The sequence below is a fragment of the Cydia strobilella genome, chromosome 4, assembly GCF_947568885.1.
Source record: "Cydia strobilella chromosome 4, ilCydStro3.1, whole genome shotgun sequence".
NCBI lineage: Eukaryota > Metazoa > Arthropoda > Insecta > Lepidoptera > Tortricidae > Cydia > Cydia strobilella.
The window spans coordinates 21,733,113-21,758,915 of record NC_086044.1 but is presented as its reverse complement, the minus strand read 5'-3'; the positions used below and the strand labels follow the sequence as shown (position 1 = coordinate 21,758,915).

General features: G+C 38.8%; 1 protein-coding gene across 2 annotated transcripts in view; it reads left to right on the top strand.

Moving 5' to 3' along the window:
* LOC134740805 (uncharacterized) overlaps window positions 1-25,803 on the top strand; it is a 43,162-nt gene that overhangs the window by 9,380 nt on the left and 7,979 nt on the right. For both annotated transcript variants that reach the window (XM_063673425.1, XM_063673424.1), the window contains exons 2-8: window positions 19,883-19,948; window positions 20,891-21,046; window positions 21,329-21,475; window positions 22,006-22,203; window positions 22,476-23,544; window positions 23,930-24,238; window positions 25,463-25,605. In XM_063673425.1, the coding sequence (XP_063529495.1) occupies window positions 19,944-19,948; window positions 20,891-21,046; window positions 21,329-21,475; window positions 22,006-22,203; window positions 22,476-23,544; window positions 23,930-24,238; window positions 25,463-25,605 (2,027 nt within the window). In that variant the 5' untranslated portion in view covers window positions 19,883-19,943. The remainder of the gene's footprint in view (window positions 1-19,882; window positions 19,949-20,890; window positions 21,047-21,328; window positions 21,476-22,005; window positions 22,204-22,475; window positions 23,545-23,929; window positions 24,239-25,462; window positions 25,606-25,803) is intronic.

Sequence of the window (25,803 nt, the reverse complement as noted above, 5' to 3'; positions counted from 1 at the left end):
CGGAGTCTTAGTAATAGGGTCCCGTTTTTACCCTTTGGGTATGTAACCCTAAAAACGACCCAGAGCGGTGTTTAATTATTTTAGGGTTCCGTACCCAAAGGGTAAAAACGGGACCCTATTACTAACACCCACCTAACACCTGGCTGTCTGTCTGTCTGTCCGCCTGTCACCAGGCTATATCCCATGAAGCGTGAGCTAGACAGTTGAAATTTTCACAGATGATGTATTTCTGTTGCCGCTATAACAACAAATACTAAAAACAGAATAACAAATATTTAAGTGGGGCACACAAATATTTAAGTATTTATTCAACAAACGTGATTTTTTTGCCGTTTTTTGCGTAATGGTACAGAACCCTTCCTGCGCGAGTCCGACTCGCACTTGGCCGGTTTTTCAATTTTTTTATGATACAGGAGGCAAATTAGCGGACAAATCGTCTGTTGATAAGCAATTAGCGTGGGCCATGGACAACTTGTAACAACAGTGAGCATGCAAGTGCGTTGTCAAAGTACGCTGATAGGCGTTTTCTTATGGGCTTTGGGTGTACGTGTTTGGGTTATTTCAACTCAGAATCACTAGCATCAATTCTGATGATAAATTAAAATGTTCCAAATTTTTTAATGAAGATTGTACATCACGCACATAACAAATGAAAAAAAAATTCACAGTTTAGTTTAGTTTTAACGTGACGTAATGGAATGGACATTTTGGGACATTTTTTTTTATGGGCAGGATGGATGCAGAATGGACTCGTAGAATAAGCCTAAGAATGTCCAGATTTGAAAGAATCAGGTTTTCAATATTTAGATTTAGATTCATTTATTTCTCAATAAGTATTACATGTTTCTATTACAATCGAATATAAAAATAAATACATAATTATTAAGATCGTCAATATATAATAATATTAATGTACAATTAAAGTATTTATAGAATTAATTGGCAGATATACTATAATTTATTTATTTTAGAAAACGCCCTGATACGCTCTTCTTGGAGGTTTTGAAGATCTTATCGGCACAGAATAAGTAATAGTATTATCATACAGAACGGCCACGCACCGCCCCGCCCCGACTCCAATTACCTCGCCCCGCGACACCAGATTGACGGCCGTTTGCCGGCCGCTCAGTACTATTTTTAAGCCACTTACACTATGACGCATGCCGCATGTACAGACGTACCGTTCTCACATAGAAACGCAAGTGATTTTTGATGAATAACGTGTCCGCCCTGTGGTGGTCCGGAAATACCGCGGGCGACAGTTTAGCTGTGCGAGGCAGGAAGTTTCTGGAGACATGCACAGTTGAGGACTGTAAGTAAAGCATCTCGCAATAATCATGATCATCATTTTCTATCAAAAAAAATTTAACGTCCTGGGGCCCGTTTCACAAAAGCTTGTAGCTTGTAATACAAGTGGAAGTCCCTTTCTAACAAAAGCTGTCAACAAGTGACATCCGCTTGTATTACAAGTTACAAGTATTTGAGAAACGGGCACCGGCCTGTACTTCACGCACCCAAAGTATTGATCTTGTCAAAACCATCAAATGAACCCAATCTCAAAAGGTCTAGGTACTAGGACCCAAAAAGAGTTCCACTATTTTCTGACTACATCGTCATAGCTCGATGGTACCTAATACAAAATACTCGTTAAGGCTATTAGAGTTAGACCAAGAAAAGTCTGCAGACATTTTGACAGCACACGCAGTGCAAGTGTTGTTTATACGTCATAATCAGGCATCGTAAACTGCGAGCGAAATCCATTGAAATGACGTATGACAACCAGTTACAACCCTAATAGTACTTCATTGGGTTTCGCTCGCAGTTTAGTCATAATTTCATAGAAGTTTAACGTTTAAAATAACACCTGCACTGCGTGTGCTGTCGTATGTCTAGAAGTATGTTTATATGTTTGTTAGTTACAAGTGAAGTTAATATAAGTATGTGGTTTACTCGAAGCGTATGTCGGTCGTGAGTCGTGAGATCAAATTAAGATCAATTTGCTAAGTTATCTGTTGTTGGCCACAATGCGTAGGTGCAAATGGGGGCCAGCGAAACCTTGTAATTTTTTACATTTGTACAAGAATCTGTCTAATATTTTAAAAGCAGTTACGTGCTTTACCTTACTAGATAATGGTAGTGTATTCACGAAAACGTCTTATTTCTGATATAAAATATACTTCTAAAAAAACCTACTCGTTTTAACTTTTTTCATTGGAATAAAAATTCATAATCATAATCATAATCTTTATTGTCTGTGAGAAATGGGTACATTGCACAGTAATTACTAATGTAACATTTTTTTTTTTTTAATTTGATTTGTCCTAGTCTTAGCTTTCTCCTAGTTGCATCCTAAAGTAATGGCATCCTAATAAGTAAATACGGTTTCGGTTAAAACTATTAAAAGATATTTAGTTTTCAAAAAGAGTAACTATATTATAATTCACTTAATATGACACTTAATAAAAGATATTTGCGCCCAAGATAGCCCGGTTCATAAGCTTGCCTACTTCCAAATTTCATATTTATATAAAAGTATGAAATATTCAGGTAAAAATTTTGCGTTAATGTTCGCTAGAGTTAGACCAAGAAATGTGCAACGATTTGGATAGTATAGGCAGTGCGTTATTTATACGTCATAATCCACCTTTTGTACGATAAGTATTTCTTTTGTGCAATAAAGATTAAATAAATAAATAATTTCATTGAGGTTTGACGTTTAAAATAACACTTGAACTGCGTGTGCTATCAAAATCATTGCAGACTTTTCTTTGTCTAACTCTAGCGAACATTGACGCAAAATTAAATTGAAAGTAGGTTGGCAGAAGCGATTGGACCTGTGTTCCAATGATCGCAGGTTCGAGTCCTGCCGGAGGTGTAAAATTTTCCATTTTTCCTTTAATTTAAAAATTAGGAGCGCTCGTACACGTTTCTGCTTCATAAAAAAATAGCGAGAATTCTGTAAAACACAGACATGACATAGGTACACATATACGAGTACACATATGAGTACATGTACATACTATTGTCTATTCTGTGCCAAAATATTGAAATTTCAATATCATCTGTGTTTATTTTGCTCAAATTATGCAAGAGCAAAGATGGTAGCGTAAATGGGGTATTTTCTATGAAAAGGGACCTTATTGTCGATGGTGCTTACGCCGCACAGCGTCGCGCGGCATTGTATTTATTTATTATTATTTATTATTTTAAATTTTATTGCACAAGAACAAGTACAAAAGGCGGACTTAATGCCTTGAGGCATTCTCTACCAGTCAACCACTGGGCCAAACAGAAATTGTTAAACAGGAAGCGTAGCTGCATAGACGCGTACTCGTCATTGTACGCTTGCTGTACGCTTGCTTGCAGCCTACATACAAAACCGCACAACTCTGTCGACGGAGCGGCAACGGATGCAAGCTTCACTACATCGCAAGGAATAGCACGTTGTTTTTGTAAATAACGTCTTCATCGTTGGACGACATTCTCACGAATGAAAGGAAATGTAGGCTACGATACGCTTACGCTTCGTGGACAACGTCTGCATCGCAGCTGCACTGCGTATTCATGCAGCGTCTATGCAGCTACGCGTCGTGGACAGTAGGCCTTAAGGTGGGTGCTGTGCGATGCGAAAAAAAAATTTTCTAAATATAAATTCTAATACTAACGCCAATATACAAACTAGTAATATTTATATACTATAATACCTTTGTAAACTACATAAATAAACAATATAAATACATATACAAATTTATCATATAATATACATAAATATATATTTGCATGTGCGGGGAAGGGGGGAGGGGGGGGGGTCCCACTAGACAGTATCTAGCAGGTGCTTGTAGAGCATTCGTTTGAAAGTCAGCTTGTTTGGGGCTTGTCTAATCGTTAGAGGGAGCGAATTCCAAAGACGGATTGCTTGAACAGCGAAAGAAGACGTGAGAAAACCGGTATGGTGAGGGAGAACAGAGAGTTTAAGAGAACGGGCAGCGCGCAGCTCGCAGCCTGAGGGCGCGGGGTAATAAAGCTGAAGTTACATTTGAGATATTCTGGAGTGATGGGCTCAAATAGGATAGAGAAGAGTGAGGAGAGTATTCGAAAGGATCGGCGCTGACGTATGGAGAGCAACTTGAGCTGACGGCGGTAGCTGGATATATGATCAAACTTTCGAATTCCAAAAATGAACCGTATTCCGTTGTTTACCAGTCGATCGAGTTTGTTGAGAGAATTTTGATCCATGTTGGTTGTGCACACATCAGCATAATCAATGAGCGGGAGGATGAGTGCTTGAACGAGCAATTTCTTTGTGCATACCGGAAGGAAGTTTTTGAACCGGTAGAGTGTGTGTAAGGTACAGGTGACCTTCCGACTGATCTCAGAAAGTTGCCCGTCCCATGAGAGATGCCTGTCAATGATTAAACCGAGGTCCTTCACTTGACTCGAAACTGGGATAACCGAGCCGTCAAAAATTATCGGTGCAACAGAAACCGCATCCAACTTCAAAAGTTGCCATCGACTACCCAGAATAATGGCCTGGCACTTAGATGGGTTGACAGAAATGCCAAAAGAACTAGACCAGTCACGTATGTGATCCAGGCCATCATTGATAGCCGCAATAGCGCAGTTGACATCCGCTACCTCGGCTTGGGCGTATAATTGCAGATCGTCTGCATACAGATGATGATCGCATTTGAGTCCGTGCGTGATGAAATTAATAAACATCGAAAATAACAATGGAGAGAGAATACCACAAGGTGGTATTCTCTCTCCATTGTTGCGTATTTATATCGGAGCATCGTTTATAAGGCGTAAGCGCCATCGACAATAAGGTCCCTTTTTATAGAAAATACCACAAATTTATGCTAACTCATTTAACGGCTACATAAAACAAATGATAATGACATTGACTGATTGCGTATTATCGCAAGTAGGTACACAAAGATAACGCGCGCAGCGCCACGGTGGCAAACAAGCGGATTCTAATCGGCGACCGCAGCCTATCTATGGGCACTTGTATCTCTACTGTACAAGCGTTGCCAATGCTTGATGTATACAAGGATTCACTGTGTTGAGGGACTAATACAAGCCCCACACAGTGCATTCTTAAAGTTGTTGTTTGACAACTCCCCGGCAAGCTCGGCCAAATTGCACCTTTTCATACAAACGTAGTTCCTCTCTCATTTTAAAACTACGTGTTGGATTGTAATTAAACTTTACACATACAATGACATGAGGTATATCTAGGTCCGTAATTAGTTTATATAGTAGTTTATATAACGAAATAGAGCAAAAACAAGTTTTGTATGAAAAATTTAAATTCGCTGTATTTTTTTAACTATGGTATCTGAAGCTACATAAACTAATTACATACATAGATATACCTTATCCTATTGTAAGTACAAAGTTTCAGAGCAATGTAGCTAGTCGTTTTAAAATTAGAGCGGAACTACGTTTGTATGGAGAACCGAGCTTGCCGGAGACCCTTAAGTAGGTAGAAAAACTTCTACCTATATATTATTAACATTCACCGGGGTACGTTATTAATAACGAATTGAGAAATCTCAGTTCCTCTTCGTTATTATATTTTACCAGTCTCTCGGTCATACTTAGGTACTAATTACATATGTGCCATTTTCAACCAAAAGGGTACTTATTGTCGGTTGTCAATAAGGCGCTATTTCCGGAAATCAATTCGAAATCAACCTTATCGACAAACGACAATGTGGTACCTTTTGGTTGAAAACGTCACAATATATTGATAGTTGTAGAGTATGTAAACAACGAATCGTGCCAAAACAACTGATTCAGCTGATAGAATTCTTGGGACTCTGGGACAAACAGGTGTGGCAGATAGTATAAATATGCAGTTTTTAGGGTTCCGTACACAAAGGGTAAAAACGGGACCGTTAAGACTCCACTATCTGTCTGTCTGTCCATCTGTCTGTCACCAGGCTGTATCTCATGAACCGTGATAGCTAGACAGTTGAAATTTTCACAGATGATGTATTTCTGTTGCCGCTATAAACAAATATTAAAAAGTACGGAACCCTAGTTGGGCGAGTCCGACTCGCACTTGTCCGGTTTTTTTTGTAAATAGATGTTACAAATAGCAGTAAACGAGCAACGTCACAATCAATATGTTTAATCAAAATCGCTACCCGAGTGTCACATTATGAGTAACAAATGAAATAAAAACAAACAAAAAATGTGGTATTTTCTATAAAAAGGGACCTTATTGTCGATGGCGCTTACGCCATTATAAACGATGCTCCGATCTCGCTCTGATATAAATACAATGACGCGCGACGCTGTGCGGCGTAAGCGCCATCGACAATAAGGTCCCTTTTCATAGAAAATGCCCCAAATTATTTTATTAATTATTTTTTCTTTTTTTATAGTGCACCATAAAGTATTTTATTATTATTTGTATCTCCGGTACAAACTCTCGGGTTTTCAGGCCCGGTCATTTAAAGGCGTGCGTGGGGATATAGATCCAACACGTAGAGGCCGTTTGGAGAGTTTTGATGTAAAACGTCTAGAACCCATTCACGGGTACATAAATATAAATATTATTATTTTCTACTTACTTACCACAAAATTATAAACCTAAAACGTACTTACGAATACAGTACGTTAAAATTAAACAGTACAAAAACACTGACTGAACATGTATAAATATCTTGTTTACTTTCCGCGAACAAATGTGTTGCACATTGCACATGTTATTTTCATTTCGTTTTATTTGAACTAAATATAATTATTGCTCAAAACATATCATGAAAGATACAAAGCACTTGTCAGCGAACATGCTGATAAGTGACAAACGCGAAAAAATTACGTTTCTACAAAAAAAAAGTTGGGTCATTTTAGGGTTCCGTACCCAAAGGGTAAAAACAGGACCGTATTACTAAGACTTCTCTGTCCGTCGGTCTGTCTGCCCGTCTGTCTGTATGTCTGTCACCAGGCTGTAACTCATGAGCCGTGATAGCTAGTTAAAATTTTCACAGATGATGTATTTCTGTTGCCGCTATAACAACAAATACTATTACGGAACCTTTACTTGGCCGTTTTTTTTATTGGCATTATATTCGGTAGTTTATCTTGGCATCAGAAATATTCCTGAATCTGTATTGTGTCAAATTTGATACTTTTGGCGGTGCTTTACTCTGCGGTGCTCCATTTCCTGTCATAACAGTGTATTGAGGCCCATTTGCACTAGAAATAGGTATTGGATTTTTCACAATATACGGTAAAAAGTGGAAGCCGTAGCAATGTATATGGGGCATTATCTATGAAAAGGGACCTTATTGTTGATGGCGCTTACGCCACACAGCGTCGCGCGTCATTGTATTTATATCAGAGCGAGATCGGAGCATCGTTTATAATGGCGTAAGCGCCATCGACAATAAGGTCCCTTTTTATAGAAAATACCAAATATCGTCGCCTAGTACCCATAGTACAAGCTTTGTTTAGTTTGGGGTTAGGTCGATCTGTGTATGATTGTCCCTAAATATTTATTTATTTATTATTTACGACCCGCCCCGGCTTGGCACGGGTGCAATGCTAATGTATTACATATAAACCTTCCTCTTGAATCACTCTGTCTATTAAAAAAACGCATCAAAATCCGTTGTGTAGTTTTAAAGATCTAAGCATACATAGGGGACAGACAGACAGCAGGAACTTACCGGTCAATTCGAACGTGATAATTACTAGATACGAGAACAATACGAGATCCGTTTCCGTCCGTTGAGATACGTTTAGTTTAGTTCTCAACTAGTTATCTTTTGTAGTTCGATTCGATTGTCCAATTGTCATTTCACGCTACAATTATTGTGACGTTTTGGGATATCCATTAGATATCCATTGGATGTCTATGTAATATCTTAAGCAAATCTTTAAGAGATCGTTCAAGAGGACATTCGGAATCGCGGAAATGTCAAATTTGACATGACTTTCTTAAATATCTCGTTATCGTTTCTGTTTCATATCTAGTGGATATCTAGTTCTATCTAGATCATTATTCGAATTGGCCCGTTTGTTTTATACTATTTAGTGATTTCAGTGAACTCAGTCGTAGCGTGGAAAGTTCACGATCGCGCCCTCATTAACATTAATAGAACGCGTGTTTACAGTTCGATGCGACGCACACAACCATTCCTGTTCTAATAGGGGATATTACTGCAATGTTCTGCCACCAGAGTGTAGCACTAGCCTTTTTAGTAAACCATGGAGTAACTTATACATACTGTACAGGTTTTTCACATGTTTTCAAGTAATTGTATTTTGTAATTTTTGATTATTTTTATTGCTTGTAAATTTTTTACGTGTAAAAGTACCGTGGCCTAATTGCTAAATAAATGTTTGATGTTTATTTTTCGACCTTGAAGATCGTTAATGCTGATTGATGGAAGGCAATGAAGGAAGTCGTGCGCTAGATGCGCGCCAATCAGGGATCACACCAAGACGAACGTCAAGGTCGTATCAAAATCAGTTCAAAACCATAACGAATTTCGTCCCATTAATATTAAACAGGCTTCCACTAAATATAGAAATGTTTTTGGCAAAAATTTCATTTTTGGTACAAGCTTTTATCGCTGACTGTACTTTTTTTCCACAGGCAATTTATTTTTATTTTTTTATTCTATATTAGTCTTACATTACATCAGACAGAAAAGTGCCGTGCCATCGACACTGCATTCGTGTTAATTACCTAATTACTGAATTAATACTCATCGAGACAATTCTAAACACCCCAAACACAATTAGGTTGCGTTGTTTTATCACAGAGTTCCTATGGCCACCTCCTGTGTCCATCATCACAGCTCGATGGTACCATAATATTGCATTGTCACACGACTTACATATGTATGCAAATTTTCAGCTTCATCGGAAACCGGGAAGTAGGTCAAATTTAACTTGCAAGATTTGACCCTTACAAACATGTTACATACATATTACATACATACTTACATAGGTACATTTGGTTGGAGAGCCGGCAGTAAGGATTCGAACCAACGTGATACCGCGATGAGATGCACAATGGTTTCCCATAAAAGTGATGCTAAGTCCGAATTTGATAGTCTGCCACGGCGGAACTAGCCGAAAGTACAAAAAAGGTAGCCACTTCCGGTGCGAAAAAGGGGGGGTCATTTAACCCATCTGATACCGCAATACGGTTAGGTTCAATGACTATCAATCATATTAATCACATTATTTAATTTATTTAAACTTAATTTATTATAAATATATGTTATTAATAACGTAATAATATACAAATATAAGCATAGAGTAATAAGCATCACTTTTAAGGATGACTCACGTTAGACCGGGCCGTGACCGGGCCGGAGCTTCCGCAGCTTCGTTTTCTATGGAAAGCATCACGTGATCACCTGTCATGTCATAGAAAAGTAAGCGCCGGAAGCTCCGGCCCGGTCACGGCCCGATCTAACGTGACTCATCCTTTATGGGAAACCATTGTGCATCTCATCGCGGTATCACGTTGGTTCGAAACTTTACTGCCTGCTCTTCTACCAATTGCAAGTTAAATAAAAGCTTGTAAAAACTACTTTCTGTGCAGGGTTGGCATGAGTTTAAATAAGTTTTACTCGATTTAGACTTTGATATATTAAGTGATAGCATATCAGTAATAAGAAATAAATTAATCGCATTTTTGGGCTGCGCAGGTTTTCGGCGTACTAAAGCGATACAAATCTATATATATAACGCCGAAGTTACAAGTTACAATAGGTACTAGTAAACCAATATATCAAACGAAATTATTCATACAAATTATTATTCATGTTCATTATTCATTACAATGCGATCGTTACATTAAAAGTTAACCACAGCGTGTAAGTACATCGATAACTTATGTGTACGGAATTTAAAAAAAACTCCTCGACGCTGTACAGTCGCCATCAGATATATCGGAGCGGCCGAGGTGCTCACAAATATCGAAACACGCCTCTATTGTCAAGGAGTTAGAGTGCGTGTTCAGATATTGTGACCACCATGGCCGCTCCGATATATCTGATGCCGACTGTAAAAATGGACTGGCCCATAATGTATGGAGAACGCTCTGACTTTGAGAGATTGTGTTTAGGAGTGACAAGTCGGTAATTATATTTTCATTTCTCATGCTCTGTGAGGGTCATTGTTGTTCTAAAAGGTGAAAAGGTGTGTAGAAAATGATACGTGTCTGCACTAGAGCATCTTACGTTGGAAGTACGTTTTTTTTTACGATAAACAATGAAATTTTGAGTTTAAATAGATTTGTTATACGGAATTAGGAGGTGCAAGCACGTACTGCTTGCCCTTAGACTTGGCCAAAGACGCCTAGTCTTAGTAAGATGGCATATAGTCGAGAAATTGGGACCGGTTCCGCCGTGGCCGGGTGGCCTAGTGGTTCAAGGCGTTAGCCCGGATTGCTAAGACGCCGGTTCAAATCCGGCCTTCACCACTAAAGGTCTTCGTCACTTTTTCTTTAATATATGATATATTTCAGTTTATACTTTGTACATTATTTTTTTATAAGTGAGAACCTGTAATTGGCTCTGAAATTCTATTGTAGCTTATAGAAATTGGTTTTCAATGTATGTAATAAAATAAAAGTTGTTAGAGCCGAATCGAGCTTCGGGTGTTATTAGAACTAGAACAGTAGCAAATTGCTGTTGAAAAAATTAATTTCAGGCATGTTATCGGGTCCGGGCACTCGAGGCTACATGTCATTGCTATATTAAATTAGCCACCTGTTTGACTTTGACTAACACATTATTTTTGCCTTCCAATGTCCACCGCCATTTCAGATAGAATGTTTTAAATAACACATTGTAATCTTTTTTTTAAAGTAAAACTTCTTTAGGCGCGACTAAAGGGTAAAAGGCCCCTACGCACGAGAGCTTTTTCAATACGCGTTAAAAAAGCGTTTGAATGACACTAATGGATAACCATGTAAGTATTCACACGAAGGCGGTTTTTAAGCGCGCTTTTTTATCGAGCACTGTTAGATTTTTGGCGTTGAGTGTTGGCCGTTAAATTGAATTGAGCATACGGAACTCTGTGTATCTGTTCTCACAAGCGTTAAATTAATGTCATATACGAAGATAAATAATTAAAAAATTAAAAACACGACTGCGGAATTTTAATCGTCTCTCAAAGCTCTTCATTTTGATACCCAACTCGATAAAATTGCAAGATTTTTTTTCCAAATGTGTATTAAATTCGTGTTGATTTTCGTCCGCCATGTTGATTTTATTATACGTTGACGTCAATGACGTCATATAGCCTATGTCACCCGGGATGACGTAACGATTCTAATGATATATCATACATCTAAATCGGTTAAGGCATTTAGAAGTTATGGTGGAATAAAGAAACTCACATACAAACATGAACCCTGAAAACAATACACTCCTTTTTTTGGGCAGTCGTGTAAAAAGCGCCGGCGCTGCTGTCAGTTGGCTGTCAAGTGTTAATCGTCATAGCTGTGCCGAGACGCGTTTGAATACATAACGTATATCGTAATTATCGTACCATTCGTAATAAATAACTATATGGGAGCTCGATCTCGAATTGTTAATTCTAGAAGTCGAGTCTAGAGTCTAGACTCGACTTCTAGAATTAACAATTCGAGATCGAGTAAGATTTAACATAGAGTAATAGTCTAGACTCTAGACTATTACTCTATGTTAAATCTTTATCGGGATACGCAAATAAACTACTTAAAAACAATACACTCCTTTTTTGGGCAGTCGTGTAAAAATGGAGTACGACTCACAAGGGTCCGCTTGGCAACTAATCCCAAGAATTGGCGTAGGCACTACTTTTTTACGAAAGCGACTGCCATTTGACCTTCCTACCCAGAGGGAAAACTAGGCATGATTGGGAATAGTCCGGTTTCCTCACGATGTTTTCATTCACAGAAATGCGACTGGTAAATATCAAATGATATTTCGTACATAAGTTTCGAAAAACTCATTGGTATGAGCCGCGGTTCGAACCTGCGACCTCCGGATTGCAAGTCGCACGCTCTTACCGCTAGGCTAGGCCACCAGCGCTTGTAACACATTGTAATGAACATCATTATTCTAATGTACCTACCCAAACTTGTAACTATTTATAACCTGTAAATAAATAAATAATAAACAAATATTTTAGAGACATTCTTACACAAATTGACTAAACGGTAAGCTCAAGAAGGCTTGTGTTGTGGGTACTCTGACAACGATATATATAATATAGAAATACATACAAAGAAAACATCCATTTTTTTTAACGTTGGGGAAATGCGTTTACGCATGGCCACCTGGTCCGGACATAAAAACATACATACATACATACATACATAGAAAACATCCATGACTCAGGAACAAATATCTGTGCTCATCACACAAATAAATGCCCTTACCGGGATTCGAATCCAGGACCATCGGCTTCATAGGCAGGGTCACTACCCACTAGGCCAGACCGGTCGTCAATGTATATATTTCCTTATAACATACTTAAAAAAACTTGAAGCCGTTGTCTCGACTTTTTGCAAAGGTTCACTAACTGTTTTTTTTTTTGCGAAATCACGATTGCTGTCTAAGTACTTACCCAAAAAGAAAATAATATTAATATTTCTTATGTGTATAATTTTTCAATATAAAAAAAACTAAATGAAATTATTTTCAAAAATACTTTCTTGGGATTAAATATGAGGATATTAGGTATTATTTGTGGTATATTTCAATGTTATTAATTATTGGGATAAAATCAAAGTCCGGTTTTCTTAAAATTATTCATTTAATTGGTAGCATACAAATGTCTTGGTAATTGTGCTATTGTATACGGAGAAAATGTTTTCATTTGATGAAAAGCGATCATCGATAAGACATAAGGACTATATACCTACTTATTATTTATCGGTTTTGATAAAGTCCATCTAATCATATGCCTCTCGCATCAAGATAAAAGTGATGATATGAAAAAGATTAGTATCAGATATCAAATCAAAATGGGTACCTAATTATAATAATGGTCACGTTCTTTGGCTATACTTAGTTCAGTGACTACGCCAAATAAATAAAATTTTCCTTAACAATTTTTGCCGTATCATAAGTTTTTAGAAAAAGCTTTGAAAATGTCAAGGTTTTTCATGTAAGTAGGTGTGTGTATGTGTACCAAGACTTGAATTTAACGAAAGCATTTTATTTAATTAACTTTTCATATTAACTACGGGTGTGGTGGTCAAAAATCGGAAGTTCAAAAACTACATAGAGATGACTAAATTGGTCATGATCCTTATCAGCTTATCACAGACAGACAAGAGGTTAAGGCAAGGCGGAATGTAGCAATAAATAGGGGTTGTTATTGCAATGTTCTGCCGCCAGAGTGTAGCACTAACACCTACGTAAACCATAGAGTAACTGTGCCTTACTGTGCCTTAAACCGTTTTGTGATAAGTTTTCACAGATAATACCGGCGTAGCTTTATTTAACAAGGTTGACTGGAAGAGATCCCTTATAGGGATAAGTCCGCCTTTGTACATTGTATATATTTATGTTCTTTTATTGTTTTTGTAATCTGTCTTATGTACAATAAAGTGTTTACATACATACATTACATACATACATTAACGTTAATAAGCGCATTGTAATATGCCTAGTTGATAATTAACCATCTTTATCTTATCTTAATAAAATATGACATTGATGCATCAAGGCGGTTTGTTTACAAAAGCGCCTACCGGGAAACGCGAAAATTGAAATTTAGATATCTGCCTCTGTCCCTTGAATATGCAAGAGTGGTAGAGATTAGATAACGAAATTTAGATTTTGGTTTGCAGTATAACCTAAGATTGGATTGTGGTAGGAGCGCCCCCTACGCAGAGTTTCGCGTAATATTCCGTATTGAATAATATTGGATATGAGCAAAGATAGATATAACTCCGTAATAGATGTTTACAGTCTAAGGAAAAAACGTGCCTCGAAAATCAAGAAAATTTGATTCTCGTTCAGAGGGCGCCACTAGTTTTGGTCCACTGTCGTATAGATGGCGTTGACTGTTTCGTTTGTTATTTAACAATTTTAACGCATATCAGTGAAAGAACATGGGTCAAAATCATAAAAATAATTAATGCATTTAAAAAAAATCATTTATCTATATTTAAATACATTTTATCGTATTTTTATAAATCTAAATTTTTAGTTTTAAAGTGTGTCGACAGATGGCAGTGAATTTACTGGGGTTACAAAATTTACTATGACAGTACCGCTCTATCTTATTCTATCCTCATTGATATGAGAAAACCAACCCCAGTAGCATTAATACGTCATTATGACGTCAGCGACGTCATTATGACGTAATAATGCCGTCATTAAGACGTCGCTGACGTCATTTTGCTACCTGGGAATTCGCAGGTGTGGTTGAGCACAGCGGTATATGTTTTGTTAGGTATGATATCATTGATATTAAATACGAGTAGAATACGAATTAGGACACACCAGGGGGTCGAGCCGTCGATTTAATACTACAAAAATGTTAAATACAGTTTTGACCATGTTTTGACTATGAAATTTATTTATTGTGTAATATTTTGACATTTAATTTTCTGTGATATTTTGGTGGTAGTGTATACATTGTTAGTCTCTAATTGAACTTGTAAATAAATATTGTAAATATTGCATGCCTTCTGTTTGGTAGAACATAAGACACGCTTCTTTTAAATGTTTATCTACTTATGTAATACTATGTTCTTGCAATAAATTATTGATTGATTGATTGATTGATTGATCGTTAATAGAAAACGAGAATCGAAACTTAAATTATGTGTAGAAAAAATGACTTCACATGTTTACATCTTTACTTAACCTTCTCGACACCGTGTCAAATACAAAAGCTGTCACTCGGACGCCAAGCCACCGAAGTGTCAAAACTGAAATTGAGCTTTATGCGAATGCACGTAGGTCTATGTTGCTCTGTGGTCTGTGACGGATTAATCGGTCTTTGGCGTTGGACCTACGCTGCCGATATATCCGTCATTGGCGTCCAAAAGGTTAGAGTGCTTCAAATCTTGTAACTTAAATATGAACCCCTTCCTAGTATCTGATTCAGTTGATTTGGAGTACTTCCTTAATTCAGATGACAGTGCAATAATATGCTAGCATCGCGCTGATCTGATGATGCAGTCGGAAAGTAACCAAAGGAACTCCACGATGGAAAAACACAAACACATCGAGTTTAGGCTCCTTAAAAAGATCTCTAGAAATATTTGATATACAAGCAAATGAGAAGAAGTACACAGCCAACAAAAAAAATGTGTGTAAAAAATATATTTTTGACAGTCGCTTGTTGTCTTTTAGCTTTTAGAATGAAGTAAATATGTATAAGGCTTGGCTTCACCCCTGGGTATTTCTGTAATAAGTCTTGGATCAGTGTGTCAACAAACGATCACACGTTATAATTCCGCGGTGATTTTGAAATGGGTGATTTGACCGCACTGACCTTATCCAGTGCCATTGTTCTTGACAAGTTGATTTACTAAAAAATAACTACATAAGTACATACTGCTCGCAGAACCGATGGCTGATGGGGCAGAAAGGTTTTTGAGTAGCGACCGCGAACCGAAAAACGCAGCAGGAAAAGACCGACAAGATGGTCCGACGATCTGGTTAAGGTCGCGGGGAGCCGATGGACGAGAGCGGCGCAAGACCGGTCGTTGTGGAGATCCCTGGGGCTTTCGGCTGATATGATGATGAAGATAAAGTACATACACACATTCATCATCATTCTAGCCTTCAGTCGCCCACTGCTGAGCATAGGCCTCTCCTCGTGTACGCCACTTATCCCGGTCCTGGGCTAGTCTCATCCAAAAGTGCCCCGCGATTTTTCGAACGTCGTCCACCCAACGAGCCAACGGACGCCAGGCGCTTCTTTCATCTGAAAATATAATAATACACACATTATTACACCTACTGGTAATACCGGTGTGTGAGTTGCGCAACAAAATTAATTGTTTTTTTATACTCATCGACTAATCGTTGAATTAAATAATGAATAGAATCAGGTGTTACTTTGCGAAAATCCATATTATATTAAGGTGCTTGGACACCTGCTACGACACGACGAATTTATCAAAAACATAATTGAAGGGAGAGTTGAGCCAAGGAGACGGAGGGGGAGACCAAGGAGAACGTACATAGATCAAGTAAAGGAAAAACTCAACGTCGTGTCGTATCAGACTGTCAAAGAGAAGGCAGAGGACCGACACATATGGAAATCGCTCCACCGACAAGAGTATAACTCTTAAATATATGATGATGATATTAATTAATATCAAAAAGATTGCTAATTTGCGAAGTAAGGTACTAGTCAATCAGCGCTAACGCTTTATACTTAGGTACTTGCGTATTTTTTACATGCAATTAATGTTCCCACCCTCCCACCGCAAAATAAATACGCATATAAATATAATAAAGCACCACCAAAATAACCGATTTGCAAGACCGAAGTGATCCCATAAGTGTTCCGTGAACAAAGTTTTGTACGGAACACTAAAAACAATACTCGACTCGTGTTTCGCGTCTCTACGAGGCATCCTCAGTACGGCTACCATCAGTTCGGCGTTCGGCACTGACGTGACGTAAACGTAACTTACTTTCTATGCATCTCGCTCGTACTGACATATTAGTGCGAGCGAGATGTATAGAAAGTAAATAAAGTAAATTACGTAGACGCAAAGATAGATGTAACTCCGTAATAGATGGATACAGTCTAAGGAAAAAACGTGCCTCGAAAATCAAGAAAATTTGATTCTCGTTCAGAGGGGGCTACTAGTTTTGGCCTACAGTCGTATAGATGGCGTTGACGGTTTCGTTTGTTATTTAACAATTTTAACGCATATCAGTGAAAGATCATGGGTCAAAATCATCAAAATAATTAATGCAAATAAAAAAATCATTTATCTATACTTAAATACATTTTATCGTATTTTTACAAATCTTCAATTTTAGTTTTAAAGTGTGTCGACAGATGGCAGTGAATTTACTGGGGTTACAAAATTTACTATGACAGTACCGCTCTAGTATAAGTTACTCTATGGTAGACGTTAGAGTATATGTCAGTTTTGACACTGTCAGTGACTCATGGTACGGGTACAGGAGATGTTGAAAGTCTGGCGCCCGGCAATGGAATCCGCCAACCGTTTTGAACTGAACATAATTATATTGTCATTGAATAGAAAAATATTTGCGCAGCCGGCGCGTCTACATCGAAACGCGTCATGTCTTTTATCATATTTATATAAGAATAAGAATAATTTATTGACAATAGAAAACAATTTTACAGACACATGGATAAAGTGGATCCCAAACAAGGCTATACCTGTGACTTGGGCTCCTAGAATACAGTTGACATTGTAGAATATTACACCTATTTTATTTAAATTTGAATAATTAATATCAACATGTTATCTTTTGAACAAAGGCCTGAAGAAAGGCCAGGTCAAGAGCACCCTAAACCGGCGAGCGTGTGAGGAATGTTATGCGATAGAGGTATGTCAGGATCGTAGCAAGTGGAAATCCGTGGTCTCTGCCTACCCCTCCGGGAAATAGGCGTGATTATATGTATGTATGTATGTATGTATGTTATCTTTTATTTTACAAAATGACAGTCGTAGTATTTAATGATAATGATAATTTGCGCTGACAGACCACCGACAGGGAAAGGAATTAGCGATCGACTAATTTTCTTAAGCATGAAACGTACCTATTTGCAAAGATAGATATAACTCCGTAATAGATGGATACAGTCTAAGGAAAAAACGTGCCTCGAAAATCAAGAAAATTTGATTCTCGATCAGAGGGCGCTACTAGCTTTGCCCTACTGTCGTATAGATGGCGTTGACGGTTTCGTTTGTTATTTAACAATTTTAACGCATATCAGTGAAAGAACATGGGTCAAAATCATAAAAATTATTAATGCAAATAAAAAAAAATCATTTATCCATATTTAAATACATTTTATCGTATTTTTATAAATCTTCATTTTTAGTTTTAAAGTGTGTCGACAGATGGCAGTGAATTTACTGTGGTTACAAAATTTACTATGACAGTACCGCTCTAGTATAAGTTACTCTATGCTATTTGTAACCCTGCCGTGTCAATGAAAGAGGTAACTTTAAGTACTGTAAATATAGGTCTACAACTTATCTCCGGCGGTTGTCTATTTGTGTGTGACACACTGATTTAAACTGACACGTTTTTTACACATTATGATTTACGAAAACGGGACTTAATCACGTATAACCTTAACTTAACCCCACGCCACGGTCACAGAATAACTAATAGTACTACCCACGGTCCCAGTCTCCCTAGTTTCAAAACTTAATTATATACGATTAAGTTCCGTTTTCGTAAATTATATTCTTGTGATTTTCTAGCCGATGAAAGCTGTCTTGGAAGTAGTTTATATATTACATTTTTACTTACAACATAATAAAAACAGCATCATGCAGCCAAGCCTTCAACCGGTACTTCAACATAATAACTTCTTACCAATCGCCTCAGTAAAACAGTAGACCTATATTCTTGAGGATGCAGCGTTACGTGTTCCTATTTTTAGCCGCGTGTAAACAAATGAGCCAATCTATACGCTAGTGATTACTCGGGCTTCGACCCTAACCTAACAAAGCAGTTGTATGTTTTATACAGCTCAGTTGGCTTCCGAGAGATGGTTTCCCGTTCTAAGAGACAAGAAGCATGCTCGTTTAAAAAGCAATTTTAATGTCATACCTATATAGTTCAGATTTATATAACACTTCATGCATTCACTTAAAACTTAACACTTCATTGAGTTCATTAAAGTTGCCAGAGAGCTTAACGAGGGCGCATGTAACTTATCTGGAGTTGCAGGCGTACATAGGCTACGGAGACTGCTTAATATCAGACGGGCCGTATGCCTGTTTGCCACCGCCATAATATTAAAAAAAAGTCATATACCTAATCGCGGCAGTAATTTTGCGGCTGCGAACAGTCATTTTATCCAGAAAATTGGCAGATACAGCGGTGACATTAACGCCGCCGCAGTAATGCAGCTGCAGTTCTCATCTGAATGCCACTTTTATTGTTCTAAATATTTCTTTGATTCACTGGGTGTTCGCACACAACACAACAAGGAAGTTTGTCAACGTATACCTACAGTACTTAAAGAGGGCGAATACCTTACAATTCAAATCAATATATTTATTTCAAACTATTGGTTAAAGACACATTCTAATAAGAATACTCGTAAAATAAATATAAGTTAAAAGAATAAAGGCCTCCAGATGTATTTGCGCAGCCGGCATCTGAAAAATTCGTCGTATATCGTACGTCGTAGTTTGTATGTTTGAATTATACCTTATTTTGCAAGTTAAGTCCAAACCTAACAGTGTATCATGTGATAAATTTATCACTTCTATCTAGTCCCAGCAAATCTAAAACAGTACGAGTAATTCTGGAATCCGTTTCACTTCAAGTAATTTCGTGTGGCTACGAAATTACTTACTACTTACTATTTAAGTGCTGTTAAAAGGTTCGAAATTTAATATTATTATATAATCCGTTTACTTTTAGATTAGAAATTTTATAACCTCAAAGTAATGGTAACTGTCTTTCACCATTTAATCTGAGTAACTATGCACTCACTTATAGTGTCGTTTACATATTATTGTACCGAAATATTAGATATCAGAAGAACTCTAGCATTTCGGTAGAAAAAGTCAATGATACTACTTTTGAGGTTAAAATAATTCCAATGTAAAAACAAAAACGGGGTATAAGCCTGGAAATAATACTTATTTTCATAATGTTCGTATTATGATTTCATATAAAGTATATATTTACGTTTTTGTTTTTATTTTCAGAAGCTGTTTTCGTCTCAATCACGGCGGCCGCGTCGTTCCGACGCCCGCTGGCCGCTGTTGTATGAGGTAAGCATTCACTAAAAATAGAACCCATTTAAGCTAACTTAGCAAGCGACAGAGTGTATTATTGTAATAATCGAAATTAAACTATCGTCACATATTTTCTTCGTGATTCTTCGGGAATCCTTACTCAGGCACGAGTGTTTCGGATTCCCGAAGAATCCGAAACATGTCGCCAAAAGCTACTAAAATAATAGTGAGTGAAACCGTACTGATCTAAATATTTTTTATTATTGTAATCTTCGTTTTTTTAGTACTTATTAGAAAAAAGGTAAACAATCTTGACGTGTAATATCGAAAAGCGCAAATGTTTTTATGAGAAAAAATAATGTACCTATTTAAACCGAAACCGAAAAATCAGTAGGTAATTAATACTCATGAAAGCAAAATAATATATAGGTAAATAATCGTAGATAATTTATAATTATTGCATATTTGCCGTTAACTACATATTTTTCAAAAGTGTTTTTTAATAAAAAGATACCAGATAAGAGGACGATATTAAAAAGATTGCAAACCCACTGAAGTAAAAAAGCAGCAAATCGGACTTCATGGACAAAACTTGTAGAGGCCCAACAGTGGGCGCATGTTTAATTCGCTGAAGAAGAAGGAAAGAAAAACTGTAATAGATGTCATATATTAAAGAAAAAGTGACGAAGCCCTGCAGTGGTAAAGGCCGGATTCGAACCGGCGTCTTTAGCTATCGCGGCTAACGCCATGAGCCCTAGGTCACCTCGCCACGGCGGTACCCGTCCCAATTTCTCGACTATAATTATGCCATCTTAGTAAGACTAGGCGTCTTTGACCAGCTCTAAGGGCAAGCAGTGCGCGCTTGCACCTCCTAAACATATCACACAAATCAAAATATTTAATAAAATAATTTGATTTGTTTCCAAAACTTGTTTAAGAAGAAAATACGAATATAATTCCTTATGTCGTTGTTTACAGAGTCACATGGCTGATATGCGTGGCGGCGTTGTGCGGCGTGCTGAGCGCGCGCGCCGACGCGCCGCCGAGCGAGCTGCGAGTCACCAGCGCCGTGCTTGGCGATGACGGCGTCGGCGCGGCGCTGAGGGAGTTGGCGGCGGCGGCGTTAGCGGCGAGGTAATGTTACTGAACTGAATATCAAAAATTGCTACGTTAGTCAGAAACTAATCTCTCTTTTTTTGGGGGGCATATTAATTTGGCACACAATGTAGTAACTGCGCCAATCCAATGTAAAAAAAATCCTATGACAGAATGAAATTTTTAGACAGATTTTTACTGATAGAAAATGGTTGCGTGCACATGTGGCGTTTGCCACAAGAGGCTTACTCGTAGAATTCACGTTTTCTAATATGTTATAAATCTTGTGATGTACTTGACCGATTCATTATGATTTTCCAGAGGCGTGCGCGCCAGGGCTGTGCCGCCGCCGGAAGAATGCCTCGCCCCGGCGTCGCGCAAATGCCACATAGCTGTGAACCGTCTCCTCACTAGTGGCAACCTTACCGCTGCTATACTACCCACGCCCGCCGCTGAAGCGCCACTTGAGTAAGTACCTACCCTATTCAATCAAATTTTACAACTTTTTTGGACTGGGTAGTTACCTATTATATCAACTAGAATACCAACAAGCCTTAAGCTATCTGTATCGCCCTTGTGTTGTACCAAGAGAGTGATTGAAATAGAAGAGTAAGTAGATATGATGAGTCATCATGACCCTGGTTCACTTTTCTTGGGACTGGATAGATTTTTGCCTTTCGTTACAATCGATAAACAAAAATATGACTCTTATAGACTACAAACGGATTTTTTTTGAAGTTTTCAATTTATCTATTATACGAGTGCTTAATCTCTGAAAGTACGATTACAGAGGCTCGACTGTATTTATTAAAAGTGTATTGCATTTACATTAGAGTCGGACGTAGCTAACTCTGGACGTGGCTATGGAAATTTAACATTAATGTCAAATTTCTATGAAAACATGTCGTTTATAATGACATACCCTCACTTTGTTCTATTCAAATCGGTGCAAAGTTAGCTTGCACGGACTCGGAGTAATTTTTATTTATGTTCCCTAGCGCCATGGATGGCTACGGTCTCGCCGGACTCGGCGATGCAGCGCCGCCGGCGCGGCGAGTTTGCCTCGCGGCGGGTCCGGCCGCGCCGCGCGGGGCACGTTCCCTGCTCGACCTGGTAGATGAAGACGTCGCCGCGCTTTATGAGTTGACTCCGATGGACGTCGCCAGCGTGTTCACTAATACCTCGAAATGGGACGGGTGTGTATTCAGTTTAAAAAAATGTGATTAAATTAATCCACGTCCACGTCTTACGTTTTAATGTACAGTCAGCAGCAGAAGTAGCTACGCGGCCCTAGCGAACAAAATGATCGACACACGGACTCTATGTGAAGAGAATAAGGTTCTGTGCAGATCATTCTGAACGTGTTATTCTGCTTAGCTACTTCTGCTGCTGACCGTACGGCAATTTTATACTATCCTAATACTTTACACGGTTCGTAGTCTATTTACAACCCCCATTTCTCCCGCAGATTATCGTATCCAAATGGGACAGAAGCGATGAAAGTATGTACGACAGGACGCTGCGCGACGCTTCTCACTAGTACAACAACCGAAGCGAAGGAACTAGCTACCCTAGCTCACGCTTACTCACTACGCGTACGCGTAGTTCCTCTGGGCACACATCTTTCTGCCGTTAGATTAAATCGCCCATTCATCGCCTGTGATGCACTGAACGTACCGCCTGGCCGGGCGCTCGGCCCACCACCCTGCACTAACTCCAAAGATATCGCTTGCATCTTCGAGCCATACCGAGTACTGAAGCGTGTGAACAGACGCGCTTCTGAGCTAACGTTAAGCGCGTTACGCGTACTGACTAGGCTCAAGTTGGACGAATACCAGTTAGCAGTACTGGGTAAGGAAGCGCGAGCACGCGGCGCGGTAGCCGCAGCAAATGAGTTTTTATCGAAGAATCCACTAGCGCTCGGCGCTAGCGAAGTACGGGTGTTGGTGATGCTGCCGGACAAAACGCCGCGTGAATTACAACTAGAGCCACGAGCGCTAGCCGCCGCCGCCGCTCTAGCTGAGTTGGATGAACAGAGCTCATCAGACGCTACGCGCTTTAAAGTCGAAACTTTCGACGACGAATGTTCAGGATCTACGGCCTATAAACATCTGTCGGATGCACTAGGTACAGGTGAATACGGTGCGTTATCAGCGGTATCTGGGCCGGCTTGCGGCGCAGCGTTTGCGGATGTGGCTAAGCAAACAAAGTCGCATGTGATGCCGGTGCTGGCATATACGCCGCAGGCTGCAGAAGGGCCGTACGTACTGCGTGCGGCAGGCGATGCCCGCGATGAGGCTGCCGCTCTAGGAGCCTTACTATCAGCGCAGAGCTGGCGGCGAATAGCCGCGCTTACTGAGCCTGGTACACGCGCGCTGCTGGACTCTGCAAGCTTGCGCGCCGACGTCGTTGTGCACACCGAGCTGCCCGACGCCGATGTCGTGGGTGACGATGTGGTTGCAGAAGACGCCGCCTATGTGACAGAAACTTTTGACGACAAAACCAAACTAGAGCCAGATTACGAGTTAATATCTCAGGTAAAATTTATTCTATATATAAATTTAGTGTAGTAGATATATTAATACATTTTACTAGACATTGATCGCTTTATTATCAAATCTATAGTTCATTGCATCATCTATTCTTACTCATCTCGATTTCTACATCCTACTCATCCTATAGTAGCATATGTCATCAGTGCGTCTGCTTTGAGCATTTGTAATTTTATTAGTCAATGACGCATTGAATCACTCACGTTCGCTATTTATAAAACCTGAGCCAGTTAAATTAATCAGTTTTATTATCTATAAATAGGTGGATCAGTCAGTTCCATAAAGCTTCTAGGCAGCATTAGCAACTTTTATGGTTTTAACTATTCAAATACGAGTGATGACAAGGTTCTTAATCAGGATATATTTACAGTGGGCAACTCGCGCAGCGGCAGCAGGTGCACGTATCCTTCTAGTATGGCCTGAAGACGCGCGCGCACTGCGCGGAGCATTATGTGCAGCCCGCGAAGCTAAGCTCACACCACGGGCCGGCGCGGTGTTTCTCCTCCCACCGCTAGCCCCTTCTGCCCTCATCCGAGCCACCGCTGATAAGCACCCCTGCTCGACCGAGCAGTTGCAAGAGATGGCTGACGGCCATCTTAGTCTGCGGCCCGCTTGGCAGATGGACTGGATGCCACCAGCCGATTGGGCTGAGCGCTGGCGTGCACAGTGCAAATTTCAGGTAACTACCTAGTTTATTTATTAGGAAAACTTACAGCTAAAGTAACACGTTAGGTAATAACATAGAAGCAGTGAGCCAATTACAAGTTTCCACAGATAGAAACTGCGTAAAGTGCATGGCGTGCGAAATTACAACTAATAATACTTACTAACTTATAAGTATACTTTACCATAGAGTAACTTATACTAGAGCGGTACTGTCATAGTAAATTTTGTAACCCCAGTAAATTCACTGCCATCTGTCGACACACTTTAAAACTAAAAATGAAGATTTATAAAAATACGATAGAATGTATTTAAATATAGATAAATGATATTTTTAATTGCATTAATTATTTTTATGATTTTGACCCATGTTCTTTCACTGATATGCGTTAAAATTTGTAAATAACAAACGAAACCGTCAACGCCATCTATTCGACTGTAGGCCAAAACTAGTAGCGCCCTCTCAACGAGAATCAAATTTTCTTGATTTTCGAGGCACGTTTTTTCCTTAGACTGTATCTATCTATTACGGAGTTATATCTATCTTTGACTTTACTTATTTTACTAGAGAGGGAAAATTGGTTTAAACAGTTAACAAGAAGAACAAAAGAGAGAAAAAAAGAACAGGATAGAGATACAGTGTTGAGTTAACACTTTTTCCACTGTTAACACTTAACAGTGGGAAAAGTCCTAAGTCATTAGCTTACGTATCGAACTAAAGCTATCGCAGAACAGATCGATGAGATCATGATGTTTGCAAAGCTGATTGAAAGACTTACCAGCTCTTAGAAGGAAGGAGTTTATTACAAAAAGCTATTATAGCCTCTTTTTTTGTGATCTTTGTTAGTTACAAAAAAGTCTTATCACCGTGAATAGTGCGACCATCACAAACTGTAATTATCATTATTTGTAATGGATTAAATGTGTTGTCAGTAGTATACGTACCTACTTAAACTTGGATGTTTGACAGTCAGTCCAGTAACTCCAATGTAGAGTTTAGAAATATCCTTTTCAATCTACATTTGAGTAGCCATGTTAATTTTCCTGACATAATGACCTGATGATGATTAATTAATGTCAATTATCCCGATATCTAACGCGATTAAATTTCAATATTTTACCTTTTTTCCCATGTCCCGGTAATGTTAATTATGTGTACAAAACGCGAGAGTTTAAAGTGTTGTATAATGACCTATTATAGGCTGAAAGACTGATGATAATAACTGTGTTAATTTTTTAGCCGGTGGCCGGCCCATGTTCGACGCCCACGCCAAACGCGGCACTTCTGTACGACGTACTGCGTCTCTGGGCTGCTGCACTCTCCCGCTTGCTCACGCGCAAGCCCAGCGCACTTGATGACCTGCATCAGGAAGAGATCATCAAGTCAGTATCATAGGACAGCTCGTAGTTTAATTAAACCATTCCTAAAGACATATTGAAGAAGTTTATCAGGTGGTTTAGCATTTAGCCTAAAACAAACACAACTTAAACCTTACACGAATGTAGCAACTCTTCATCAGCAGCTAAAAACCGTAACGTTATTCTGTGGTTATTCTGAATCAAATATTGGGAATGTTTGAT